This window comes from Rhizophagus irregularis, chromosome 20 (genome assembly GCF_026210795.1).
Source record: "Rhizophagus irregularis chromosome 20, complete sequence".
NCBI lineage: Eukaryota > Fungi > Glomeromycota > Glomeromycetes > Glomerales > Glomeraceae > Rhizophagus > Rhizophagus irregularis.
The window spans coordinates 1519608-1538005 of NC_089448.1; the positions used below are offsets into that span (position 1 = coordinate 1519608).

General features: G+C 25.9%; 3 protein-coding genes across 3 annotated transcripts; 1 reads left to right on the plus strand and 2 right to left on the minus strand.

Annotated features, from left to right (window-relative positions):
- Positions 1-472: 472 nt before the first annotated feature.
- Positions 473-1978, plus strand: OCT59_012952 (uncharacterized protein; the record flags this gene model as incomplete). The annotated part of the gene is made up of 1 exon (XM_066140495.1): positions 473-1978. One exon carries the CDS (start codon positions 473-475, stop codon positions 1976-1978), a length of 1506 nt encoding a protein of 501 aa, XP_066001375.1.
- Positions 1979-12442: 10464 nt separating this feature from the next.
- OCT59_012953 (uncharacterized protein) lies at positions 12443-14326 on the minus strand. The gene has a single exon (XM_025330561.2). It carries the CDS (start codon positions 14202-14204, stop codon positions 12711-12713), a length of 1494 nt encoding a protein of 497 aa, XP_025173471.1. The 5' UTR covers positions 14205-14326; the 3' UTR covers positions 12443-12710.
- Positions 14327-15899: 1573 nt separating this feature from the next.
- OCT59_012954 (uncharacterized protein) lies at positions 15900-17480 on the minus strand (the record flags this gene model as incomplete). The annotated part of the gene is made up of 1 exon (XM_025329285.2): positions 15900-17480. One exon carries the CDS (start codon positions 17478-17480, stop codon positions 15900-15902), a length of 1581 nt encoding a protein of 526 aa, XP_025173472.1.
- Positions 17481-18398: the final 918 nt, after the last annotated feature.

Genomic DNA, 18398 nt, shown 5'->3' on the forward strand with positions numbered 1-18398 from the left:
GTAGTATTTTATACTATGATTTGCTTCTAGCTTATAAAAAAAAAAAAAAATTTACTAAATTGTGTTTAATAAAAAAAACTCACTCTTTATAAATGTAAAACATGTCGATATATCGTAAAAAAAAAAAAAAAAAAGTATTAATATTAAAATATTAAAACATCCTGTGATTCCAAAAATCCGCGGATATGATATCACTTTCATCACGTGATCGCGCACATGTAGCCAAAAATTAGCTACGGAGAATTCCGAAATGATAACCAACCCAACCAATCATGATATTTGGCGTAATATTTGTCTCACCATTATGAAACATTACTCGTAAAATAAAATAATAAGGTTCGTTTATTTTATTTTATTTTATTTTTTTTGCAACAACTTAATATTTGTAAAAAAATCATTTTTGAAAATACTTTAAAGTTTCAGTTGTAAAAAGTTTTTTTAAGCCATTTTTATTTATTTATTTGAATCAAGAATGTCCAAACTCAATAATGACATTTTTTCCATAATAATTGAAGAATTACCAAGAGATTCTAAAACTCTCTTTTCATGTCTAATGGTCAATAGATATTGGTGTAAAATTGCGATCCCAATTTTATGGAGGAATCCTTGGTGCTACGATAGTATTAATTATAGAAATAAAAACTCTTTATTCATCATTATTTTTCATTATTTAATTGATGATATAAAAGAATTCATAACAAATCAAAGAATTAAATTACCTTCAGATTCAAAACAATCACTCTTGTTTGATTATTTATCCTTCTGTAGAAGTATCAATGCAAATACTATAAATAGTATATTTTCTATTGGTTCATCTCTAAGTTATAATCAATTTTTTATGCAAAATAAATTTTATGAATTCTTTATGAAAAAATGTCCGGAATTGGAGTATTTAGATATGAGGTCAATTCAACATCGAATATTAATTTTTCCAGAAGCTAAAGTTCTTCTTGAATCACTTTGTGAATTAAAATGTGATACATCAATTAATTCTTCATACTTTAAAAAATTATCACCATTCTGTCAGTATATACAGAGACTCATCATTGTTAATACGTACTCAAAACCCAATTACGGAATTGTTATGTTAATTGAAGCTCAGAAAAACTTGAAACATTTTGAATGGAAAGATGATTTTCATGATGATTTTCTTACAGAAAACCCTTATGAAGAAGTTTTTTATGCACTAGAAAAAAAGGCAGATAGTCTCAATTATTTAAGAATATATTTTCAATATGTAGGTGGTATTGATAATACATTACTTCAAGAGATACTTCCAAAATTATATAAACTAAAAATATTAATAATTGATGATTATCTTTTTTTTGGTGAAGTACAATTAGAAAAATTGAAATTGCAGGTTTATAATGAACTTGAGGTTCTTAGTATAAATAGTAATAGATTAAATGTAATTAGTAGTATAATTGAAAATAGTGGAAGACGTCTTAAGAAAATTTTATTTAAATCTTATGATATTACTAATCGTGAATATTATAATAGCTTTGATGAAAGTTCTCTCAATTTTATTCGTAAAATTTATGAAAATTGTCCTTCGATTGAATATTTGTCAGTTGCATTTTCACCATCAAAAGAACATTTCACTGAATTTGAAAAATTACTAAAGAATTGTCAAAATTTAAAATCACTATTAATAATTATAAATAATATTGTGACTACAAATAAAACTAATGAAAAATTTTTGGAAAATGGGAAAATTTTATTGGAAATATTAATTAAATCGGCACCGACTAATTTAAAAGAAATTAGATTTTATGATGATTTTGAATTTTCTTTAGAAAACTTGGAGGATTTTTTAGAAAAATGGAAAGGTAGACCTGCAATTTCTATACATACATCTGATTCTATTTATGAAGAGGAAAATTATGAAAAACTGATCAATAAATATAAAGGTGATGGAATAATCAAGGATTTTAAACATAGTTATAATATAGATGAAATTCACTATCAGCAAATTTGAACTACTAGTAGTTAATCTATCAAATTGATATATAATCGGTTCCATTTAATTAATAAATTTGCTTTTATTCTGGATTTTTAAATATAGAATACTTTCATAATTTCATTTTTTCAAACTTTTAAATTCTTTGATTTCACGTTTCTTAACTTTTTTTTAAAGGAAACTTATTTAGTAATTTTATCAGATAAATAGATAAATTGTAATAGTCTAGTATATTATAATTTTTTGAAGACTCCTGTAATTAATTTATTATTTGATATATAGAAAATTTTAATAAATTATTTCAAATATTTAATTGTAATGTTCGTGTATATTTAGCAGTCGGTCGTGACATTCTACTTTAGCGCAAAAATTTTTATTCTATCTTCAAATATTTTAGAAATAAAATTTTGTAAATAAATAAAGGGTCAAGGTAAAATCATTATTTTAAATGTTTTCTTTAGAGAAAAGACAATTGGTGAAAGAACTTCAAGGGAATCTTTTAAAATAATTTTGTCTCGTATAATAAAATTGTAACTGTAATTTCGTTTTCGGCTTGTATCACCTAATTTTTTTTTTTACACCATTATAAAATTAGTTGGTCGTGTACTTTTATGGAAAGGGTCAATTCGCAAATGGAAGGTTAACGTTAATGTTAACGTTAACATTACGTTCGTTCTGTATATTCAGCCAGCCAGCTCATTGCCTAATATTTTGCCTACAGCCACCACCCCTCGTATAATAGTTGGCTTTATAGTGTTTCTGATTTTAAAAAATTATGGGATATTATTAATCTATACCAGATTTGGTGTTGTTAAGGTTGCTTTGGTTAAAAGTGGTTAAAAGTGCGTATATATTATTTCCTTGAAACACCTTTTAATTTCTGGTGATTCTGTTTTCTTTTAAAAAAGAAATATTCGAAATTTTTCTTTTTTGATTAAGCCAACCAATTATATTTATTTATTTATTTATTTCATCTTTTCAAGATCAGTTCAGGTTCAACAAGATAGAAATGTAAGCACTAATTTGCTTCATTCCGGAATGTTTTTCTTGATTTTTTCTTTTCTGAAAAAAAGCTATTTTTTTTTTCGTCCTTTGAAATTGAGAACTTGCAGATCAGATGACACTCTTGCTGCTGTGGTACCGATTCTTTTTTTAAGATTTTTTTTCTATTTGATTGCTAATATTTTTTTTTTATCCTCTAAAATTGAGAACTTGCGAATCGAATGACTGCAGTGCACCGATTCTTCTGTTTAATTTTTTTTTTTCCATTTATTTTTTTATAATATTCGAAAAAAAAATTTTTTCAGTGCTGATTCAATTTTTTTTCATTTCACAACAAAATAATATTCTTTGCTATTTGATTACTAATATTTTATTTTCTGAAAAAAATTTTCTTTTTTGTCCTTTAAGATCAAGAACTTGCAGATCTTGCCGCTGCGGTATTACGTTAATGCGCCGATTTTCCTGCTCAATTTTTTTTTCCTGTTTATTTTTTTTTTACTAATATTTTTTTTCTAAAAAAAAAAAAATTTTTTTTTATACTCTAGAATTGAGAACTTGCGAATAAAAAGCCACCCTTACTGTTGTAGTATGGTCTATGACAAACAGCGATTTCCCATTCGGGGGTTTTTTTCTGCTTATTCTTTTTTTTACTAATTATTTTTTTATTTTTATTTTTTTTTTTGATGAGGAATTTGTTAATGGCTTAGCAAGTTATATGATTCAACCAGGAAAACCCAAAAAACTTTTCATTATGGATTTTATAAAAAAACAAAACTCTTTATTTTTATATGATATAAAGATGGGCGATTACGCGTTATTGTTTGATAAATAAATGTGTCTTTAAATCGCGGAATTATGATAAATTATTTCTGGTATACTTTTTTTATTGTCAGCATTTAATATAATTATTCCTGAAAACCATGAAGTTGACTGGTACCCATATATAGTATATATATATCTAACTGGACCTTACGCTTCATTTGTTGGAAGAAGTAGAAAAAAAAATGAAAACGAGTCAACTTTGCAGAAACCTCTGGTTTTCACAAAATATGTTAGACATAATCACTACATGTTATCAACAGATGGTATATATATATTCTACATATTTTAATATACGCAATATGTTTATAATATTAATAAAATAATGTTATAATATTTTTAATATATGTTGAAATTTAAACTTAAACTAATATAATGTAGTAAATATTTTTGTAATATGAATAAAATAATTTTACAATATTTTCGAAACATGTACTTAAACTAATGATATAGTGAACATTTTGAATACGTTGTTAATATATTTCAAATTTGCTGTTGATATATGTTTGAATACTGTTGTTGAAATATGAATAATATATTTTGAATATGTTGTTGAAATATGAATAATATATTTTGAATATGTTGTTGATATATGAATAATATATTTTGAATATGTTGTTGATATATGAATAAGCTAATGCTTCTAGCATGTGACTATTATGTGACTATAGGGTCGATCGCTAGGTGCATTATTTTTCGTCTCGAATAATTTTTTAAATTTTTTTTTAATTTTAAATAATACGATTTTTTTTTAAAAAAAAATGTAATAGTTTATTCTTTTATTCAACTTGATGATATAGCAATGATTTTTTATTGATCCACAAATTTACCTAATGTTAAAAAGTAAAATTTTGATTAGCTTTGCCATTTATCATAACACTAATTTATTAAAATATTAAAATGCATTAGAATAATATAATAAGACACTCGTTATTGTTAATTTATTGTTATATACTATGCATTTAAATTTAAGAAAATTTTTACTTAATACGGGAGGATATACATATCCTCCCTATATATTCACGTGATTTATTCATGTGATTTCGATTTACCGTAAACAACTTTATTTTATTAAATTAAACGCATATGCTGATTAAATAACAAATAAAACTATCTAAATATTTTCTTTATCTTGTTCTTTATTTTTTGAAGGGCAATTTCGCGAGTCATGATACCATGACTTACATAGAGCACATTGCCGCTTGTTTTTCTTTCTTGATCCTTCCGAAACTTCGTCCTGATCTTGATTTTTTGAATTTGCATTTCTATTAGAACAATTTTCAATAGCCGACAAATATCTCTTATTTGCAGGTCGGCCTTTGCCTTTGTGTTGAATTGGATTTGAAATACCTAAAACTTCTTCAGTTAAATCATCATCTTGTGCTGAAAGTGATACTGTTTGTTGCTCAATAAACTGTTGTAAAAGATTTTCAAAAACTTGGTGAGAATTACTTGCAATTGCTAGATTTAAAGCCTTCTTACAAAGTCCAATTCCACGACCAAATATTTCTTTTTTTGAATCCAAATTTTTTATAAATTCATTATATACTTCTTGTCCACGAATAATATTTAATGTATAAAAAGTACCAGTTCTCTGCTCTCCATCTTGTATCAGCTGAATTGAATTTTCTTGTATCTTATCCATTACTGAAAGCCCTTCTTTGGAATACCATCGGGAAGGTATAAGTTTAATGTTAAACTGTGCAATTTTTGATTGTAACATTACGGCAAAAAAATACCTACAAACGAATCCAGCATAAATTAAATAAAGACATGTGCAGTAATGACTACCATCGTCAAGTATTATGACAAATTGTGATCGGTTTTTTGTGCTTTGAAGATGCCTAACTTCCCAAATTTCATTTACTATACCATTTGAACAAGCCTCTAAAGCCATATTAATTAAAATTTGGGGTTCTTCATAATCATCTTCCACAAATCCTTCGTCATACCGATTTGAATCCTTAATTGATATTTATTGTTATATTAATAACAAACCAAACCATAAAATCATATATAATACATATCCTTACCAATAGATAAATATTTTCAACTTCCTTTATCCAAGTTCTATACAAAAGGCTTTCAACCATTTGTTTACGTTGTAAAGCTAATGAATTTGGTGTTAAGTATTTTTTACATATTTCATCAACATTTCTAAAAATAGTATCAGAAACTCTAGGCATTCCTGTAGTAGGATTCATATTACGAAATTCTTGCCATCTTGCATATTTAGCTTCATCTTTTAAGCGTAGTTCAATTCCTGAATGAAGCTGGCACAATGAATTTCCTGAATTAGCTTCTAATTTTATAACTCAATTCATACTTTCTACACGTTGTGTTGAATGTGTATTTGCTGAAAAACTGCGTTTAGTAAATGCATATGCCCAACATGTTTTAGTTGGATATGATACACGTTCACAATATTCCTGTACTTCTGGATAGTGATTTATTAGATCTGTCCAACGATGTTCAAAATCTGACATAACAATGGAATTACGCAAAGCATAAAAATCACCAAGAAAAGTATCCCATTTGTTACAAAGTTTTTTCTTAACTTTTTTAATAAGATTTTGTCGAATATGAAAGGAACAATGTCTAATGAATGATTTAGGATATTGTTTGTGTATTGCATTTTGCATCGCGGGATCTGCATCTGTAAAAATTGTTGCTGGTTGAAGATCGCCAGTTGCATTTTTTGTTTGTTCTAAAATCCATTCATATGTTGATACAGTTTCATCACAAACTATTGCTGTAGCTACAATTCTACTTCGTTGATCAGAATCAATTATAATAAACACACTCAAAGGCATTGAATATTTGTTTGTTTTACATGTGTTATCATTTATAACAACATCATGATACCTATACCACATTTTCTTTTGCTCTGGTGACATCCAAAAAATTTTGGATAGTCTATTATCAATACTCTCAAAATCAACTTTAAAATACCATTCAGGATTTTCTGCATGTAACTTAACTAAATATTCAACTAATGCTGCAGCATCATTCTTAATCTGAATATTGGCTTTAAATCTGCATATCATGTTATAAAGATCTTGATTGTAAATATCATGGTCTGGATATTTTTTTCGTAATATCCTTTTTAAAACAGTAGCACCTAAATGACATTCTTGAACATAAAACTGTATCTCCTCAACTATATTATCTGGTATCTTACGTAATAATGGTGAGAATTCTTGAAGATCAATACCATTTTGTAATTCATGGTTATGCTCACTAACAAATTTATTTACAAATACTAAATTCTGACACTTGCGATATGAAGCATTTACCAAAAATCCACATTCAATACGAATGGATTCCCGATCTCGTGTTTGTGTTGGATCTACTTTTTTTTTAGGAATATATTTGCCACCATGGTGACATTTATATGTTTTTCGCGTCCAGACATTGTCCTCTTTTTCTGATCTTACTACTCTTATTTCAAAGCCTTTTTGAGAAGCATATCGTTTTAGACTTTGTTCAAGAATTTCAAATGATGTAAATGTCTGTCCACTATAAATTTCCTTGAGTGGACTATCTTCAGGTTCATCTTCATAAAAATCATTTTCCACATTGTTATCAGGAGATGGCATACGATTTTCAGCTTCATTCTCATAGACATAAACATTATCATCATGATAGTTATCCATCTAAATAAACAAGTTAAAGTATTAGTATCTATTTAAATAAAAAAAATTAAAACTAGAAGCTAAGCCCCGATACTCTCTTTTTCCTAAACCATTTTCTAACCTATGCCCTTACCCTAACCCTTACCCTAACCTAACTAACCCTAATCCTAACCCTAATCCTAACCCTAATCCTAACCCTAACCCTAACTAACCCTAATCCTAACCCTAACTAACCCTAACCCTAATCTAACCCAACCCTAATTCATATACGAAATTATGTTTACTTAACTTTAAACATTCTAGGTCTAACATATGACAAGTGTTGTAATTAATGGGTAAAAGGAGTATTTGAAAATTAAACAGTTAAGAAAATGTCAAATGAACGAAAAAAAAGAAAGAAAAAGGGTTAAACGAATGAAAAAAAGAGAGATAAAGAGCGTGAGAATGAAATTTGTAAAAAAATAGTAAAAAAAATAGTAAAAAATAGTTTAATTTATTTAAATCATGACATCAGATACACAAGATTCAAGATTCGATAATCAATTTACTTAAAGTCACGTGTTATATGATGGGTGGATACGTATATCCACCGGTAAATTTATAATATATTGTAAATTTAAATAGTATAATTGTGCAATTAAACATAACAATATTGACATATACTATATATAGTTTAAGAATCATAAACTTCGTAGCCACGCTCAATTAAGGCAATGTATTACTAGACCTACACTAAAGATTACTTTAGCAAGGCTTTCTTTGTGAATTAAAAGAAATTTCATACACTTTGCCAGCTGGTGGGATAGCTTATGACCTCTAACCTCAAGTCTGTTTAATAAATCTGGAATGTTTGCATCACTAATAAAAAGTATAGTATCATCTTAGAAGTTAAAACTCTATCACTAACCAAAAATTTTAGACCGAAAAAAAGACTTTGGAGAATTCTATCATAGAGTTTTTCAATATTTTGACGCCACAAACTGGTTTCGCGCTCCTTCAGCTATCTATAGATATGTTTTTTAATGAAAAGAACTGTTTTGATTCATGGGAGTCTCAATAATATACGAACTAAAAGATAGTTGAAAGGGACTTAGGTTTGGCATAAGAGTAAATAAACATGGGTTGGAAATGGTGAAACTTTAGTCAACTCTAAAACTTTACTTTTTACTTTTAGAGTTGCTTTTCTCTGGTTTGTAATCAAGTCTTTGAATATTATCAGATGTTTGATCTATTTGGAAGTATAAATGAGATGGGATGTCAACTGACACAGGCTGAGAAAACAAAGAAAGTTCACTTTTCAGTAGCCTTTGGATGGAGCCTTTGTTTTTTGCTCTTTGGAATTTCACTTTCGTGGGAATTTTTTCGTCACCATTAGTTCTTGTTTGGCACAGCAAAGTGTTTAGCATGCGGATGAAACACAGATAGATTTCTTTGGCATTGGCGCAAAGGTCAGCCCTCACCAACAAACTGTGGCAAGTCGGCAATTCACATGTACAGATGGATGATAATCTTGGGTAATGTAGTTACACATAAAAATTGCTTTCCGAGAAACAAATTTTGAGATTGCTGGTTTCTTTGAAACAGTGGATTGGAAATAAGAGTGAGAATTAGAATTTTTTTTTGTGGATTTTACAAGCTGATGGACCGGAGGATCACCTAGCTGACGGATCAAAGGTAGTAGGCCAACGTGTAGCAAGATGATTCATTAAAGGTACGGACGAAAGCCAGCTGGAAGGAGAAGATTACGAAGAAAATTAAGAGTGAGGAAGAGAAAAGTTTTACACGACACATTTCCAACAATCAAAGTCACGTGATTGCACGTAAAAATTTTTGATAATAAAGGTGAAATGTGTTGGCTTGGATTTTCGTTTAGATTTTTGGATTTTTGGACTGAACTAATGTCGACTGCTTTTAGCTTAGCGTTCACTTGGGAGTTTTTTAGTTTGGTTTAAATCTTCAAGAATCTGGTTACAGGAAATGAATTACTGTAGGAAAAGATGGGCTAACGTGCTAGGCAAGATGAGACCTAAAGGGCGTTGTTTAGTTTTTAGTTCATTTTTCCATTATGTACAGTAGTTTAGTTAGGCCTTGAGTTATTTTTCTTTTTGGTTGTGTTTTTTTAGGCTCCATCATGGTTTTTTATTTGGTTGTATTGTTCTTAACCAGGTATATGGTATAGGTTGGTATGAGTAAGTACGTTAGTCAGAATTGTTTTTTTATTATATAGGTCATGTTGCTATAGAGGCACTAAACCATTGGGATAGTGTTTCTAGGTATTTCAAATATTTAATGTACCCAGTACTAATAAATAAAGAAATGCGCTGCATCATTTTAAAAAAAAAAAGATTGGGATGTCAACGGGTGCGATTGGTATGCTTTTGGATAGACTATAAAGAGGATAAATTTGTTTTAGGGGTTTATATAGTTAGTTTAGTATGGATATACGCGCACTTCTACTAAAAAAATAAAATAAAAAATAAATCTTTTATCGGAAAAAGGCTCATATTTATAATCACACGCATCACGTGATTTAATATTACTTTAGAAAAAGTCTAGTTTAAAAAAGTATAAACCTTAAAAAAAGTCTAAAGTTTAAAAATAAGTTTAAATTTTTTTTGGCATAAACTTTTTTTGGTAAACTTCCCTCTCTCCTTTCCTCTCTTCTATAATTCCTCTTTCCCTCTTTTTATTTTTCCCCTATCTCACTCGTACTTTCCTTTCCCTCACTTTTTTCTTTTTTTTCTAGGCGGATGTAAATTTTGGTATTCTTTGGATATTTTTGGACAAAGATTTTGGTAAGGAGGAATGTTTTGGCCAGTCTCTTTAATGTAACAATTATTAACGTTTGTTTCTTTTCTCTTTTAGGTAACTTTTTGGTTCTTTAGACATGGGATTTTGGTGAGTTTATTACTTTTTCTAAAAATTTCTTTATTTTATCTTTTAAAAATGATTACTAATTTCATTTTTTTTTAGACGACCTGGACACATAGGAGAAATCGGCCTTGGTTTTTTTATATTTTAGACAAGTCTGGATGCGTAAGATAGATAAGTTTCGAAAAAGGGGGTATATAGCAAACATGTATTGTATGGTTAGCTTTGTATTTATTGTATTATTAAAACTTTTTAATGTACTGTATGTAATGTATGGTTTTTTTTCCAATTATGTATGTATTGTATGATCAATGTGGTAATTTCATGTATTGTTTGATTTAAGGATAACGTCTTGTCAACAATTTTTATTACCAAATTTAACGATTTACCACTTTTTTCATAATGATTGAGTACTGGCTAAAACAATTCAACGCGTATTATTATAATCTTTCTTTTTATTTAAAATTTCTACCGTGTTTATTACTACTTTTTCATTTAAAAAAATTTAAAAATAAATATTTCTATCGCGTTTTTATTGCTACAATCTTCTCTTCTCTTTTCATTTAAAATATTTCTATTACGTTTATTACTATATCTAAAGTAAATCCTGTTATTCTTTCAGATATTGAGACTATATCTGATGATGAAACTATATCTGAAAATAAAATTTAATTCTTTATGAGTCATCATCTATGAATATATTTTAAATAAAAAATGCTTAAATTTTTTTTTTTTTTTTGTAAATCCTATGGCGAAAATAAGTATGCCATACATAGCATGCGTTCATTTTTAATATCCATACATGTATGGACACAATCAAAGCATACATAAGCATACAATACATACAACGTTAAGCATACACTACATGTTTTATAATCACCTCGAAAAAGGAACTCAAAACTTTAAAAAAAAAACTTTTTTGCCATTTTTTTTCCTTTTTTGTAGGGAAATTCCAACTTGGAAAAACCGAATCTCAAATATTGTAAATAAGTAAGTCTTTAAAATAGGAATTCAAAATTTTTAAAGAAAAAAAAATTTTCTAACATTTTTTTCCTTTTTTTGTCTTTTTTTTTTGTAGGAAAATCAGCGACGTGGACGCCGGATTTTCAAGTGAGTATCGAAAAAAAAATTTTGGAAAATTAATTAAAAAAGTTTTTATTAACCTTTTTTATTTCTTTTGTAGGACTCCAGTCTTCAGAACCCTTATGAAAAGATGTTTGATTACAGTAACATCTTTTATTTTGTTGTTTTCCTTTGACTTAATTATCAGAATTCTTAGTATGATAACTAGTAGGTTGAAGGTAAGCTTTTGGGAAAAAAATTTCGAAATGATAAAAAATTGATTAACATTTTTTTCTTTTTTAGTATAGGATGGATTTCACAAATGGATCGGATGGTGAGTTTCGAAATTTTAAAGTTAAATTATTTCGAAATTAAATTTTTTAAAGGAATATTAATATTTACTTTTCCTCTCTTTTTATAGGAAATGGATTTCTGGTTCTTGGGTGGATTGGATGGTAAGTTTTGATTTTAGAAACTTAATTTATTTAGCATTTTTTATTAATGAAATGATACTAACATTTTATTTTATTTTATTTTACAGAAGCCTAAAGAATTACTACGGCGGTTTCAAAATTTTCCAATTACATTTGTTGATCACATTTCACGTTTATTCTTTATACACAATTGTAGGAATACATAGTACTGAGCATAATGAAGGAAATCGATGTTATATTTTATTATAATGTGGTATTGATATCATGGATAATAATATTAAATTTTTTAATAGATGAGAGAAACATTCGTGCCATATATTGTATATATGTAAATAAATTTTTTATTATTTTAATAAATTGATTTATTATATTTCCAACATATTTTTAATATATAATGAAAACATCCCTATTACATATTTCCAACATATTTTTGATATATAATAAAAATATTCCTATTACATATTTTCATCATATTTTTGATTGATGTTTAACATATTCTAAACATATTTTATTTTATATTTTTGACATATGCTTAACATATTGCTGTTATCGAGTTACAACAGAGTTAACAGAAATACGTATGCAATATGGTGATCATATTTTAAAAATGTTTCTACCATATTTTTCAAAATCGATAGGTTTCAGCAAAGAATTTAGTAGAATATAATAATTTTAATTTTGGAAATAAAAGAAAAAAGAATTTTAAAACACAAGTAGTCTAACAAATTATAACGTATTATCAAATGAACTTTCACGATTTCACTTGTAAAAATAATTCATTCAATATTTTTTCTAAATTAGATACCCTAATTTTTATAAACAAAAAAAAATAAAAAAAATAAAAAATAACAAATAGTAAAAAAATAAAATAAACCCTAAATATAAACCCTTAATTTACTAAATATAAAAATACTAATATCATGCAACTTAAATATAATGTATACTATTAAATTCCACCAATTTAATTCCTTTATCTTTAATTTGATTCAATAATTTTAATTCCTCCTCATTAAAATTTTCATCCAAAATTATCCCACCCAGAGTTTTTAAATTATTGTTACTTCTTTCAATATAATCTAAAACAATTTTAAGAAATTCTAATTCAATATTATAATTTAAGTTAATCATTTCAAAATTATTATGACAATTTTCTAAAAATTCCTTAAAATTTAGAAACTTTTTGAGAATAAAACAAGAAATTTTACTAACATTAATAGGTACATTATTTGCTAATTTTCTATAAAATTCTAACTCATATAATTCATTATTTGGAAAAATTCCTATTTTTAAAAGAATAAGATTTGGACAATACAATGATATATTTTCAATAAGTGGAATTGTAATATTTTCAACTGATATTTTTTGTAATGGTTCACCTAGATATTTGATTATTGAAAGTGTGGCATCACCATCCCATTTATTATGTTTAAGTGATAGTTCCTTGAGCTTAAATGAAGCAAAATTTAAAATCTCACATTGATTTAATAATAAACCTCCACAAGATTCAAATATCAAACATTCTAAATTATTTAAATTATTTAAACTCTTTAAATTAACATTAACAAAGTTAGCGTTATGAAATTCAATATGAACTAAAGAATGCTTTTGAAATTCCAAGGATGAAAGAATATTATTTAATAAAAAACAATTCCATATTATAAATATTTTGAGTTTGTTTTGCCTTTGAATAATTTTATAAAGCTTTTTCCAAGTAGTAGTATCGATCAAATTATTGGAAGTTGTTGGATTAATTAATAATCTTCTTGATCCTTGATTAAAGTTAATTATTAATTGTCTCAAATTTAAACTAACATCAGCTATATTTCTTAAAAATTCTTGTCCAACTTCATTATTAGTAGTACCATTTAAACAAATACTTAATGAATTTAATTTTATTAAATTTAAGTTGGAATTTTGAACATTAAAGTTTTTAAAACTTTTTTCATAGAATAAATCTAATGAAATATCTAATTTTTTAATGTTTCTACTTTGACGTAAAATTGATTGATGAAATATTGGAATAATATCACTACACATTTTGTTATAAGAAATTGATAAACCTGAACAATATCTTAAAATAGCGGAATCTATTTCAAAATCATTATAATTTTCCAAATATTTTGGATATTCAAATAAAGGTTTATGTTCTTCATCAATATTGATATTATTAATCTGGTTTACTTCTAATTGTTCTTTCAATTGTAAAATTTCTGCTTTATTAAAGCAAAAAATTATGGTTGAGATTATCAGGTGACTTTTTGTGGATATTTTTACTGCAAAAGGATTTGCATAAAGAATAGGAATCGTTGTTTTACACCAAAATCGATTAACTAATAAACAGTTATATAAAGTTGGGTTATCATTTTGAAGGTATTGTAAAATGTAATAAAAACAATCATCTGTTAAATAAGATAAAGTCATTTTAAAAATTTAGGAAGGGAAAGAAAGTTTTACAGAATATCGGAGTAAAACTAAGTCTTTATAAGCCCAATTTTAGAAGTCAGAATGACTGAAAATTACTTTGTAATACTGTTGATTGACATGTGTGAATTGTGTGATATATGACGTATTGTACTTAATCATTTTTTGATGTATCACACTGCTGATCATACAGTTAGGTGGTAAGACAAATTTTGTTACCTTGAACCTTGTATTTACTACAAATGGTTGGTTTACTTGTCCAGCATTTCAATAAAACATTTTACTAAGTCCATTCTTTTCATTCCAATTTCGTTCTTGAAAATCATTTATTTTTTTTAAAAAAAAAAGTTGTAATTTTTAACTTATGTATAACAAACGGATGACTTCTATCTTCAAATCTGAACTAGTGGTTTAAAAAAGTTATATTCACAGTTTTTTTTTAATTTCTTGATGATAAATATGGTGCCGGAAGTCTATACTAGTAGACGATAAAATTGGAGTACTTATAAATCTTTTGATATTTTTTAAAAAAATAGAATTTTAAAAAATAAATTTGTAACTTTATTCTTCAAGACAAGTACTATGATTAAATTACTGGTCAGATTTTTTAAAATAATGTCTACATAAAAAGTTATAACAGATAAGCGTTTAAAATTTGTGTAATTTTTATATGATCGGCCTAAATTAAAAAAATCACGTGATTTCAATTTAAAATTTTCATAATTCGAATTAGTAAATGGTAAAAATCATCTCAAATTTAAATTTAGCCAATTATCAGATTAATTTTCCAAAACAGATGTCAATTTGGTTCATTTTTTGGCTGATTTTCTTTTTATACATGCTCATATTTGATTTTTACTTAATTCGTTCAAAATCGCGAGTTTTTATTGGTCATTTTGCTACTCACGTAATAAACCAAAAATTTTTAAAAAAAAATTTCTTTTATACTCCAGAATTAAGAACTTTCGAATCAAAAGCCACCCTTACTGCTGTAATACTATGGCAAACAGCGATTTCCCATCCAGATTTTTTTTTCTGTTTATTCTTTTTTTACTAATTATTTATTTTATTTTATTTTTTTATGAGGAATTTGTTAATGGTTAGCAAGTTATATGATTCAACCAGGAAAACCTAAATCTTTTCGTTATGGATTTATAAAAAAATGAAACTCTTTATTTTTATATGATATAAAGGTGGGCGATTACGCGTTATTGTGTGGTAAATGTGTCTTTAAATCGCGGAATTATGATACATTATTTCTGGTGTACTTTTTTTATTGTGTAAGGTTGTATATTGGTAGGTATTGGTTTCAGCATTAATATAATGATTCCTGAAAACCTTGTACTCATATATATATATATATATCCAACTGGACCTTACGTTTCATTTGTTGGAAGAATATACTACGAAGAAGTAGAAAAAAAATGAAAATGAGTCAATATAATAATTTTAGTTTTGGAAATAGAGAAAAAAAGAATTTTAAAATACAAGTAGTCTAACAAATTATAACGTATTATCAAATGACTTTCACGATTTCACTTGTAAAATTAGTCATTCAATATTTTTTCTAAATCAGATATCCTAATTTTTATAAACAAAAAAAATAAAATAAAAATAAAAAAATAAAAAATAACAAAATAAATAAACCCTAAAACTAAATATAACCCTTAATTTACTAAATATAAATACTTAATATCATACACCTTTATAAATATAATGAATAATATTAAATTCCACTATTTTAACTCCTTTATCTTTAATTTGATTCAATAATTTTAATTCCTCATCATTCAATTCTTTATCCAAATTCACCATACCAAGAGTTTTTAAATTATTGTTACTTCTTTCAATATAATTTAAAACAATTTTAAGAAATTCTAATTCAATAATATGATTTAAATTAATCATTTCAAAATTATTATGACAATTTTCTAAAAATTCCTTAAATTTTGAAAACTTATTGGAAATACAAGAACCAACATAAAAAGAAATTTTACTAACATTAATAGGTACATTATTTGCTAATTTTCTAAAAAATTTATCAATATCATAAAAAATAGTAATATTTAACATTTTTGCTCTTAAATCTTTAAAAAATGCTAACCCTGAAAAATCAATATGTGAATAAATTCCTATTTTTAAAAGAATAAGATTTGGACAATACAATGATATATTTTCAATAAGTGGAATTGTAAGATTTTCAACTGATAATCTTTGTAATGGTTCACCTAGATATTTGATTATTGAAGGTGTGATATCAATATTCCATTTATCACGTATAAATGATATTTCCTTGAGCTTAAATGAAGCAAAATTTAAAATCTCACATTGATTTAATAATAAACCTTCACAATATTCAAATATCAAACATTCTAAATTATATAAATTATTGAAACTCTTTAAACTGACATTAACAAAGTTAGTGTTATTAAACTCAATATGAACTAAAGAATGCTTTTGAAATTCTAAGGATGAAAGAATATTATTTAATGAAGAAGAACAATTCCATAACTTAAATATTTTGAGTTTGTTTTGCCCTTGAATAATTTTATAAAGCTTTTTCCAAGTAGTTTTATCGATCAAATTATTGGAAGTTGTTGGATTAATTAATAATCTTCTTGATCTTTGATTAAGGTTAATTATTAATTGTCTCAAGTTTAAACTAACATCAGCTATATTTCTTAAAAATTCTTGTCCAACTTCATTATTAGTAGTACCATTTAAACGAATACTTAATGAATTTAATTTTATTAAATTTAAGTTGGAATTTTGAACATTAAAGTTTTTAAAACTTTTTCCATAGAATAAATCTAATGAAATATCTAATTTTTTAATGTTTCTACTTTGACGTAAAATTGATTTATGAAATATTGGAATAATTTCATTATACATTTTGCTATGAGAAATTGATAAACCTGAACAATATCTTCTAATAGTGGAATTTATTCCAAAGTCATTATAATTTTCCAAATATTTTGGATATTCAAATAAAGGTTTATGTTCTTCATCAATATTGATATTATTAATCTGGTTTACTTCTAATTGTTCTTTCAATTGTAAAATTTCTGCTTTATTAAAGCAAAAAATTATGGTTGAGATCATCAGGTGACTTTTTGTGGATATTTTTACTGCAAAAGGATTTGCATAAAGAATAGGAATCGTTGTTTTACACCAAAATCGATTAACTAATAAGCAGTTATATAAAGTTGGGTTATCATTTTGAAGGTATTGTAAAATGTAATAAAAACAATCATCTGTTAAATAAGATAAAGTCATTTTAAAAATTTAGGAAGGGAAAGAAAGTTTTACAGAATATCGGAGTAAAAACTTAAGTCTTTATAAGCCCAATTTTAGAAGTCAGAATGACTGTACATTACTTTGTAATACTGTTGATTGACATGTGTGAATTGTGTGATATATGACGTATTGTACTTAATTATTTTTTGATGTATTACACTGCTGATCATACAGTTAGGTGGTAAGACAAATTTTGTTACCTTGAACCTTGTATTTACTACAAATGGTTGGTTTACTTATCCAGCATTTAATAAAACATTTTACTAAGTCCATTCTTTTCATTCCAATTTCGTTCTTGAAAATCATTTATTTTTTTTTAAAAAAAAAGTTGTAATTTTTGAACTTATGTATAACAAACGGATGACTTCTATCTTCAAATCTGAACTGGTGGTTTAAAAAAGTTATATTCACAGTTTTTTTTTAATTTCTTGATGATAAATATGGTGCCGGAAGTCTATACTAGACGATAAAATTGGAGTACTTATAAATCTTTTAATATTTTTTTAAAAAATAGAATTTTAAAAAATAAATTTGTAACTTTATTCTTCAAGACAAGTACTATGATTAAATTACTGGTCAGATTTTTTAAAATAATGTCTACATAAAAAGTTATAACAGATAAGCGTTTAAAATCTGTGTAATTTTTATATGATCGGCCTAAATTAAAAAATCACGTGATTTCAATTTAAAATTTTCATAATTCGAATTAGTAAATGGTAAAAATCATCTCAAATTTGAATTTAGCCAATTATCAGATTAATTTTCCAAAACAGATGTCAATTTGGTTCATTTTTTTGGCTGATTTTCTTTTTTATACATGCTCATATTTGATTTTTACTTAATTCGTTCAAAATCGCGAGTTTTTATTGGTCATTTTGCTACTCACGTAATAAACCA

Excerpts from the sequence above, each read along its gene's own strand:
- OCT59_012953 (XM_025330561.2), bottom strand. The coding sequence starts at position 14,204 with ATGACTTTATCTTATTTAACAGATGATTGTTTTTATTACATTTTACAA.